Source organism: Trachemys scripta, unplaced genomic scaffold (assembly GCF_013100865.1).
Source record: "Trachemys scripta elegans isolate TJP31775 unplaced genomic scaffold, CAS_Tse_1.0 scaffold_28, whole genome shotgun sequence".
Taxonomy (NCBI): Eukaryota; Metazoa; Chordata; order Testudines; family Emydidae; genus Trachemys; species Trachemys scripta.
Genome location: NW_023260513.1, coordinates 2442765 through 2453696, shown reverse-complemented (window position 1 = coordinate 2453696; position 10932 = coordinate 2442765). Strand labels below are relative to the sequence as shown.

General features: G+C 46.9%; 1 protein-coding gene across 1 annotated transcript; it reads right to left on the bottom strand.

The window, feature by feature from the left end:
- Positions 1-251: 251 nt before the first annotated feature.
- LOC117870480 (C-type lectin domain family 2 member D-like) lies at positions 252-7513 on the bottom strand. Its single transcript, XM_034757662.1, has 4 exons — positions 7164-7513; positions 2577-2701; positions 1457-1560; positions 252-534 (listed from the first exon to the last, which is right to left on the bottom strand). Exons 1-4 carry the CDS (start codon positions 7210-7212, stop codon positions 384-386), a joined length of 429 nt encoding a protein of 142 aa, XP_034613553.1. The 5' UTR covers positions 7213-7513; the 3' UTR covers positions 252-383.
- Between the last annotated feature and the right edge of the window lie 3419 nt (positions 7514-10932).

Sequence of the window (10932 nt, the reverse complement as noted above, 5' to 3'; positions counted from 1 at the left end):
TAAATCCGTTTTACCCTGCATAAAGCTTATGCAGGGCAAACTCATAAATTGTTCGCCCTCTATAACACTGATAGAGAGATATGCACAGTTGTTTGCTCCCCCAGGTATTAATACATACTCTGAGTATGTATGGAAAATGAGTAGAAAATGATATATATGTACAAATAGAATGAATAGATATAGTAGACCATAACCTTTATGGAGATATATTACATGTCACAGGCAGCACAAAACATATTCCAGTTATGTCATACATACATTTATAAGCACCCCCCCCCCCCATAAAGCCTTATGGGGTATGCTGTCACACAGCCTCCATCATCTTCAGATAGTAGTAGATGGGCCCTCTAATAAAACTTCTCCAGGTCCAGTTCCCACAAGTCTCAAAGTTTTGACTCCACGATACATCCCGTCCCCATCGTATAGACATCAGATTTGCTGCAGATCCAGCGTCTCCATTTCATACACCTTGAGCTGCCAAACCAGTTCTCATCCATCAGAAAAGCACATTCGCCTCCTCCTCTTATTGGAAACCTGCAACCGAGACACCAGGGGATGGGAGTCAGGAAGGAGTGGGCATTTCCCATCAGTCACATACACAGGGCAGGTCAGTAAGGGGAGTGGCTGCATGCAGCCATTAGCCCGTCTCAGACTCCATTGCAGAAGGAAAGGGGGTGGGGCTGAAAGACGACAGCTGGGAATTCCAGAGAAGTCTTTATGCTGGTAGATATTTGACATGACTTGCGCACTGCTCAGCTTTGCCTAATGCTCTTATCTAGCCCCAACTTTCTCTCCAGGTCCATTTGGCCCAGAGGGGAGAGACTCCACAGGCCTCTCCCATGGCAGCGAGCAGCAGCAGCTCTCTGCGGAGAAGAGTTTGATACAATCCTCCCCAGGCCGCTGGGGGACTGTCAGAGAGGCCACAAGCCTGTTTCAAACCCCACGGGCTGTCAGGACACACTGTCAATGAAATGAGATTTCTCTCTAGCACCTTCCCAGGGAGAGACCCTCAAGTTACCCCAACAGTGCAGAAGTGACCCTGTTCATCTCCATACTGTGCATTTTACAAAGAGTAAAGGGGTCTAACTTCCACCCAGACAGCCCGCTAGAGAAGGGGGCTCTGGTAAATGTCTCCCCCAATGGAGCAGCAGCCTTTTCCATGCCCAGGACTGTGCTGTACTGCAAACTCCTTGGGGCAGGGACCATCTTTCTGTTCTGTGTTTCTACATTGCCTGGCACAATGGGGCCCTGGCCTAGGGGTGCTACGGTGACAAATAATAAATAATAACACTTCCCTGGGGCCTCAAAGGCTGGTGGCATATTAATTTTAATCCGTGAAACATACATATACAAATAAGAACAAAGGACTTGGTTAGATGAGGAGTTATTGGTCTGCTGGTAGCACAGCAGACACCTGTGAGCTAACATGGGAACGTTATTAGAGGGAAGGACTCACCGGTTGTCGAATTCAGTGCCATTGGGCCATCTCCAGGGCTGGCCTGGCTTCCTCTGGAGGCCGATCCAACGGTTGAGGAAGCCCTCATAGCACAGCAGGAAATCCTGAAAAATAAGACAAGCCAGGTTATATTTAGGCCCCTGGCTGTGGTGCTCTGTGTGGCCCCCCCACTTAGAAGTCCAGGTTTCAATGAGCCACCCGTAGTTTGCCAGCTGAGAGCCCCGAGTCCGATGACACCAGCCCAGCCCAGCCCACACTGGGGGGAGACTGAGAACAAGGCCCAGTCTAACGAGTCAGCTGTGGGTCATGAAGGACTCTGCGACAGCAACAGTTCTCGACATCCACCAGCCCACTCTAGGTTTGGTGGGGGGGCTGCCAGCCCCGCTCCTCTGACAGTGGTCTCAGCCAGTGAACCAATCGTTGGCTCAGAATCCCAGTTTGATGGAAGTCCCATCAGACTGGGACTTGCAATAGGGACCATGGAGACACGTGCAGGAGGTGTGTGGGGGTGTGTGTGGAGGACTGCATAGATAGCCTCCATCTCCCCCCACAATCAGTATTAACATGGCCTCTTTGTCTTATCCCTAGCCCCTACTCTTCTCCTCTCCCCTCTGGGGCTGGGCAGCTCCTGGGCTTTGCTGGCACCTCTGCCCTCCTTGCCAGGCTCCTTCCCAGCAGGCGTTGCACAGTGCGCCCTTCTCTCAGCCAGACAGGGGGGAGCTGCTCTGAGGAAGGGCAGAGCTCACTCCCTGCACAGCCCAAGAGCCTTAGTGCTTCCCCAGGCAGGGATACGGAGCCCCCACCCCACTGAGTCACTGGCTGTAGTAAGCTGCAGAGGCAGATTCGACAGGCAGCCCACAGGCCAGGAGCTGACCAGGCCAGACCAGCCCTACAGAGGGGGATCCCTCCCGCCTGGGGGTCTGGGAAAGAGAAGGGGGGCTGGGAGTGAGTGATCCCTGACTGTGAGCCCAGCTCTAGCGAGGGTTGGGATTCGGCCGCTAGAAACACTCCCAGGTTTCCTAGCACGAGAGGCAACAGGGCAGTTTGTGGGCTGAGCCCAGCCCAGTTCCAGCCCTGCCAGGCCCAGTCTGTTGGGATAAAGCATCTGTCATTCTCTCACCTTTTCCTGCTCACTGTCGATCACAGCCAGGGAGGCGTTAAGTGCAGAGCACTGGCTCTGGCTGTAGGTCCAGTTCCCTTCAGTCTCTGAGAAATAATAGCATTTCCCTCGGTAACCGATCCAGCCTTTAGAACATAAGAACATAACAACATAAAAATGTTCATTCTGGGTCAAACCAAAGGTCCGTCTAGTCCAGTATCCTGTCTTCTGACAGTGGCCAATGCCAGGTGCCCCAGAGGGAATGAACAGAACAGGGGCAATTATTGAGTGATCCATCCAGTCCCAGCGTCTGGTTTAGGGACACCCAGAGCATGGGGTTGCATCTTTGACCATCTCGGTTGATAGCCAGTGATGGACCAGTCTTCCAGGAACTTATCTAATTCTTTTTGAACCCTGTTATAGTTTTGTCCTTCACAACATTCCCTGGCCAGGAGTTCCACAGGTTGACTGTGCGTTGTGTGAAGAAATACTTCCTTACATTTGTTTTAAACCTGCTGCCTATTCATTTCATCAGGTGACCCCTAGTTCCTGTGTTGTGTGAAGGGGTAAATAACACCTTCTTATTCACTTTCTCCACACCGTACATTATTTTATAGACCTCTATCATATCCCCCCTTTGTCATCTCTTTTCTAACATGAACAGTCCCAGTTTTTTTAATCTCACCTCATATGGGAGCTGTTCCATACCCCTCATCATTTCCATTGCCCTTCTCTGTACCTCTTCCAATTCTAAAATATCTTTTTTGAAATGGGGCAAGCAGAACTGCACACGGTATTCAAGGCGTGGGTCTATAATAGATTTATATACCAGCACTATGATATTTTCTATCTTTAGTATCAATCCCTTTCCTAATGGTGCCTAACATTCTATTAGCTTTTTTGACTGGTGCACACTGAGTGGAGGTTTTCAGAGAACTATCCATGATGACGCTAAGATCTCTTTTTTGAATGGTAACGGCTAATTCAGAACCCGTCATTTTGTATGTATAGTTGGGATTGTGTTTTCCAATGTGCATTACTTTGCACTTTTCAATATTGAATTTCATCTGCCATTTTGTTGCCCAGTCACCCAGTTTTGTGAGATCCCTTTGTAACTTGTTGCAGTCAGCTTTGGACTTAACTATCTTGAGTAATTTTGTATCAGCTGCAAACTTTGCCACCTCACTGTTTATCCCTTTTTCCAGATCACTTATGAATATGTGAAACAGCACCAGTCCCAGTACACATCCTTGTGGACCCTGCTATTTATCTCTCTCCACTGTGAAAAGTGACCATTTATTTCTACCCTTTACTTCCTATCTTTTAACCAAGCTACTGATGCATGAGAGAACCTTCCCTCTTATCCCATGACTGCTTACTTTACTTTGGTATGGGACCCTGTCAAAGGTTTTCTGAATGTCCAAGTACATGATGTCAACCGGATCATCCTTGCCAACATGCTTTCACCCTCAAAGAATTCTCACAGATTGGAAAGACATGGTTTCCCCTTCCTAAGGCCATGTTTGACTCTTTTCAACATCCGATGTTCATCTATGTGTCTGATAGTTCTGTCACATTAGCTATCTGCCAGTCATCTGGTACAAACAGCCTACGAACTGTCGGAGAAAAACAGTTCTCACTCTTTTGGTTGAGTGCAACAAATAATCAGATACGTTATTATCTCTAGCAATTGCGTGGCGGGAGAGAGCTGAACGGCTCTCTCTACAGGTAAACAATTACAGCAAGCATTTATACCTTTGTTACAGACAATAATGAGCAACAGCTGCATTTTGTTTATACATAGGTCATCCTGATAACTTATTTTTCTCACTTATTTAGACTCTAATCTACATTCCATCTTATCTACACAAGGTCGCAACAACTTTTCACACAGTTCTTTCCCACTTGCCTCACACAATCCTCGCTTCTACAAATCTTGAATGATTAGGGTTACAGCTAGCCTGACTCTTGCTCACAGAAGAGACTGCTTGCATTGAAATCCCCCCATAGTTAGTGGGTCTGTAATTTCATATTTGAGTTCCTTCAGAACTCTTGGGGGAATACCATCTGGTCCTGGTGACTTATTACTGTTTAATTGATCGGTTTGTTCTACAAAGTCCTCTACTGACATCTCAATCCAGGACAGTTCCTCAGATTTGATACCTAAGAAGAATGACCCAGGAATGGGCATCTCCCTCATATTCTCTACAGCAAAGGCTGAAAGCAAAGAATTCATTTAGCTTCTCCGCAACAGCTTTGTCTTCCTCGAGTGTTCCTCTAGCACCTTGCTTGTCCTGTGGCTGGATTGTTTGGCAGGCTTCCTGCTTCTGATGTACTTAAACACATTTTTGCTGTTAGTTTCTGTGTCTTTTGCTAGTTGCTCTTCAAATTCTTTTTGGCCTGACTTACTATACTTTTACATTTGACTTGCCAGATTTTATGCTCCTTTCTATTTTCCTCCGTAGGATTTTTTAAAGGATGCCTTTTTGCCTCTAGCTGCCTCTTTTACTCAGCCTGTTTAGCCGTGATGGCCTTTTAGAATTTTTTTGGTCCTCTGACTGTTTTGTTTTTAGTTGGGGTATACATTTAGTCTGAGCCACTGTTATGGTGTTTTTAAATAGTTGCCTTGCAGCTTGCAGGCATTTCATCTTGCGACTGTTCCTTTTAATTTCTGTTTAACTAGTTTCCTCATTTTCCTCCCCTTTTTGAAATTAAATGCTACTGTGGTGGACTTCATTGTTATCTCCCCCTCCCCAATAGGATGTTAAATTTAATTATATTATGGTCTCTATTACTGAGTGCTTCAGCTATACTCACCTCTCGGACTAGGTCCTGTGCTCCACTGAGGACTAAATCAAGAATTGCCTCTCCCCTTGTGGGTTCTAGAGCAGCTGCTCCAAGAAGCAGTCATTAATGACATCTTGAAATTTTATCTTTGCATCCAGTTTGAGGTGACATATGCCCAGTCAATATGGGGATAGTTGAAATCCTCCATTATTATTGGGTTTTATGGTTTTGTAGCCTCTCTCATCTTCCTGGTCCCGCTTGCAGGTCTGGAGACTCTGTAGGGAAGTGTGGGATCTGGACCTAGCAGCAGTCAGTCTGCAGAGGACAGCCTATAATAAGGTGGAGTGAGTTGGGCCTCTCTGCCTTAAGGAGCAGCCTGTTTTGTCCACTCTGTTTTTGGGGGTTCTAGTGTGTTATTCCAAATTCTAAGAAATAAAGTATTGTTACATTACATCCTTCCAGCAAGAGTATTTATATTTGTATCTAACTTCTCTGTGTGTGTGTGCTATGAAATTTAACAGAGGATTTCCAATAGGTCTTTCAAGGGAATTACAAACTGTCAGAAGGGGCAAAGAGACCCTTTCACCCTTACCCATGCTGAGTAGCACCATACAAAGCACGTTTAATTGCCTTCAATGGGACAATTTCCAGTGCTTTAAGTTACACCTGTGCAAGATCAAAGCCTTGAAACCAGTTAGTGAGAAGACAATTGTGCCTACACCTCATACAGTTACTCTTCAATAAGGAACTATGGCATCTAACCGCGTTGCCTGTTATGTCCTTTTATTCCAGCTCCCAGGTTCTCGTGGAAAACATAAATCTTTAAGCACTGTAAAGGTGGTTTTACCCAGCAAATGGTAGGAAAACAGCATTCAGTTCATCAGTTTCTTCTATACAATTTACATAAAAATACTGTTTGAGTCTCTGAAGATATGTTGCAAAATCTTCCTCTTTTTTTCATTAAATTGGAAACTGTCCATTATGCCAAATGCACCTGTATTATCTTTACTCACGCTCCTTTATTTTTTTATAATCCCATCCTCATTGCCAGTTTCTCTATTGTTCTCAGCAGACACAGAGGAAATAGATAAAAACATAACTTGATTCCTTAGAGTTCAGAACACACCAGCACCCAGAAACAGAAAGAGACAAAGCAGGCTGCTCCCTAAGGCAGTGAGGCACAATTCTCCCCACCTTGCTTTCAGCTGGCTGGCTGCAAGCTGTCTGTTTTCTCTCTCAGTCTGATACAGAATCCCTAGCCTGCAAATCCCCTGCTCTTAAAGCAAGAGCTTACAATGTCAACAATCCTCAATGCACACTGCCAATGGCCTAGGCTGCAGCTAGTTCAGCTTGCCTGCATTTTTATTATAATAATAACATTATGCTCTTCTGCCTGTGGACTTTAAGATTTACCCTGACTGTACACTAGGTGTCACAGCTCCACATCACCACAGCTGTGAACAGTTTTATCTAACAATAATAACTAGCTGCTCTACAGAGCTTTTCATCAGCAGATCTCAAAGTGCTTCTCCATCTTTAATGTATTTCTCTTCACAACACCACTCTAAGGCAGGGCAGTGCTACTGTCCCCATGTTACAGACAGGGAACTGAAGCAAGGTGAGGCTAAGTGATTTGTCCAAGGTCACACAGGAAGTTTGTGGTGGAGCAGGGGACTGAACCAGATTTCCTAGGGCTAGTGCCCAAACCACTGGACCATCCTTCCTCTCTAGGGGCAACAGATGGGATAAATGGCACAAATATCACAGCCTGTAACTGAAATTGCCTTTTTCCCCTCCCAGTAGCAAAGGAGCAGATGGTACCTGGTGAGCTGTTCTGCGGACGTGCTTCACACGGACTCCTAGAACTCATCGGGTCTCGGCTGGGTTCCTCACCATTCACATTTCCTCCAGGAGAGCTGTGGTTCTCAGCAGCAGTTGGGGCCACTCTGCTCTGCTGCTGCTGAGACCTTGGCTGGAAACCTTGAAAACAGCAACCATGAGGCGGAAGGAACTGGGTATGTTTAGTTTGGAAAAGAGGAGATTAAGGGGGGGACATGATAGCGGTCTTCAAACACTTGAATGGCTGCCATAAAAACGATGGAGAAAAGTTCTCTCTTGCCACAGAGGGCAGGACAAGAAGCAGTGGGGTCAAACTACAGCATAGCAGAGTTAGAGTAAATCTCAGGAAGAACTTCCTAACTGTAAGAACAGTAGGACAATGGAACAGATGCCTAGGGAGGTCGTGAAAGCTCCTTCACTGGAGCTTTTCAAAAGGAGGCTGGATAGCCATATGTCTTGGATGGTTTAGACACAACAAATCCTGTATCTTGGCAGGGAGTTAGACTAAATGACCCTGAAATCCCTTCTAATTCTATGATTCTACATCTTTTATTGGACCAACTTCTGTTGGGGAGAGAGACAAGCTTCTGAGCTACACAGAGCTCTTCTTCAGTTCCTGTCTTGTACATATTTGAGGCAGGCAGCTATGTTGTCATGGTGAGGGATGTTGGTGTATAGGGAAGTGACACTCACGGTGGCGAGGCTGGTGTTCTGAGGGAGGTTGTTAATGTTGCAGAGTTTGTGAGGAAGTTGGTTGTGTCCTGGAGGAAACTGGCCCTTTGTGTGGTGAGTGGTTTGAGGATGGTTTCTATGAGTCCCGATATTTATTCGGGAAGAGAGCAGTGGTCAGATATGATGGGTCTGCCTGGGTTCCCTTGTTTGTGTATCTTGGAAAGCATGTAGACCTGAACAAGAGCTCTGTGTGACTTGAAAGCTTGTCTCTCTCACCAACAGAAGCTGGTCCAACAAAAGATATCACCTCACCCACCTGGTCTTGCAAGTATTGTGGGACAAATACAGCTACAACATTGCATACATTACAAAGATGTGCCTCCTTGTTACAGATCACCTTCAACACGTTCCTTGATGTATTTGTCCATTTTCAAATGGCCAAAAAAAAAGTGTCTTTAAACATAATCTTGCAAATTACAAGTCAACATGGCTCCACTTTGTTTACTTCCCACCAGTTTTCTTGATGGTCTTATCGTATGAAGCCCAGCTAGAAGAAAGTAGAGAAAGCTAAAAAGTCTGTTTGGCTATACACACTGCGGGGGGAGGAGGGGGTATCATTTTCAAAAGCCTTCATTGACTTTCTGTGGGACGTACAGTGAGGACTTACATGGCACATAGACCTCGTGCTGGTCCCTGCCCGGGGGGGATTCCACTCTAGCAGAGCAGCAATATTGTAAGGTCACAAACACATTCTGGAGCAAACTACTCAGCAAAGTCCCTTTCATCTCAAAGCCACCATAACTATGTGATGTGAGTTAGCCAGCCGAGATGGTGAGTGCATCTTCTTAGAGGGACGTTTCACAATGGGTAAAAGAACCACAGCAGTTCAAAGGGGCTCTCAAAGCCCTTCATCTGACCATGGGAGAATTCCCTAGGTGCAGTCACTGCAGAAGACAACTGTGAGCTGTCTTCTAAGGACCCTCTTGCAAGCGCTGGCATGGAGGAGACATGCTGAGGAGCAGGGCTGGGGCAGGAGGGACATGGCATGGGTGGGACCAAGATGGAGATACTAAGCAGCGCTGCTTTCCATCGACAGTAACATAGCTAGGCCCCGGGCTCTCTGAATGGCACTGGAGCAGTCCAGAATCCTGGGCTGAGCTCTGTGTTGCACCTCTAAGAATCTCTCAGTTAGTGCACAGAGTTAAAAAGAAACAGCTCTGTTTGCATTGCTTACCCAAAAGGATCAGAATGACCACACCCAGCTTGAGGGCCACACTTCCTGCCAACAGCATCCCCAAAATGATTTTAGACCAACGGAGATTCAGAGGAGAATCTGTAACATTCAATAGCACGTGAAATAGCAACAGTGGCTCTCGTGAGCTCTAAAGGAAGACACAGGGAAATCTACAGAGCAGATAGATTTTTTTTTCAAGCAAAACCATCTTTAAAATAGGAAAAAAGGGCACTTCATTTATTTAAACCCAAAGATTTTTTGCAAAACTCCAAAGGATTTTTTTGAAACTCTTTGAGTTTCAAACAGTGTTTTTCTTAAACTGTAAATGCAAAAATTAGTCTGTTTTTTTCCTTCTTTTCCATTTCTGATTCTCTTTTTGGGTCTTTGCCCTTCATGCTGTGTTAGCGCTGCCCTTGGTCTTTGTGTAGGACCATCACCAACTTCAGCTGTCGTTTTACTCTTGTATCATCTGTGTTCTAGCCTCATTCCTCTCTTGCTCGCTTCCCCCCCCCCCCATTCCTGTCATGTATACCAATTATTTTCTTCTTTTTTACATTCGGTCATTTTCTTTAGGTTTGGCTGCATTTGTACAAATGTTCATTTTGATTTGTTAGTGTTCCTAGTGACGGATCGCAAGCACAGTCCCAGGGGCAGACAACCAGTGTCTGACACCCTTCTGGGCTGTGGGACCTCGTAGTCCAGCACTAGAGGACCCCTGCCTCCCCATGCTGGGGGGGCACAATTTAAAGGGGAGGACATGTGACCATCCCACGTGTCTCCTCTGCCCAGTGAACCCCCCTGCCCTGCACTCTACCTGCCCCATGTTACCTAAGAGGGCTGAGCATTCTGAGAGGATGGGGGGGCTCTGACTTATTTGGTCCTTGTCCCTGGCAGCAGGGCCTGGGGAGGTGGCCCACTGCTGCCCCAGCTGCCAGGGATAGGGGCTGAGCTAGCAGGAGGCCCCTCTCCCCCCTGGCATGTTTCCAGCTCACTTGGCCCCTGTCCCCAGCAGCCGAGCCCAGGCAGGGAGCGGGCAGCTGCTGTCTTGGCTCCGTCTCGCTCCCTGCTGGGCTGCCAGGAACAGCGGACGAACGTGCCAGCCCAGGGGGGAGGCACAGGGAGACAAGGACAAGGCCTCCTCACCTTCCCCGCTCCCCCACACATCACCTCTGCCACCCCCGAACTAGTGCCCCAGCCCTCAGGGCCCCAAGTGGCTGACACATTCCCTCAGAGTCCACCTGGGAAAACAAGGAACCGCGGCTTAGCAAACCATTGATACTTTTACTCTGGAAAGCACTAGAGAGTCACAACAAAATTCTGAATGCCACCTCTTAGTCTGATCTAGCCTCCTGTGAAGCCTGGGTTTGGTCGGCAGCCTTAGGCTAGGCAGCCCTTCCTGTCTTCTCTCTCCTTAGCTGGTCTTCTGGCACTTTGCAGTCCTCTGGTCCCTTGCTCCGGCCACACGCCCTTCCTCCCGTTGGCTTCTCTATAGAGAGTCCTTCAAAGTCAATGGCCCTATTGGCAGGAAACCCAGTGATCCAGTAGGAGTAGGGAAAAAGCATTCAGTGCTGGTGGCCTTTGATGGGTCTCTCACTGGCATCCCACACCCAGCAAGAGCAGGACAGGGTCTAGAAAAGAGTGACCTGGGTATTTCAACACCGGATACCAACTGGCATCTAGCACCCAAAGTGGAAGAGACCAAACAAAAATGGACTTCATCAAATAAAACAATGTTCACAATTCGATACCGACATATTCCCCTCCGTCACAAATACCACTTTTGAAAACCATTCATTTCAAAGCTATATAGCACACACTGAAAAATAAAAAAAAATCCAAGGACGG

Bases quoted from the DNA above. Each gene is read 5' to 3' on its own strand.
- LOC117870480 (XM_034757662.1), bottom strand. From the start codon at position 7,212: ATGAGTTCTAGGAGTCCGTGTGAAGCACGTCCGCAGAACAGCTCACCA. The intron at 2,702-7,163 runs GTACCATCTGCT...TATGTTCTAAAG, and splicing joins TCCGCAGAACAGCTCACCAG to GCTGGATCGGTTACCGAGGG. The intron at 535-1,456 runs GTGAGTCCTTCC...TCTCGGTTGCAG, and splicing joins GGCACTGAATTCGACAACCG to GTTTCCAATAAGAGGAGGAG.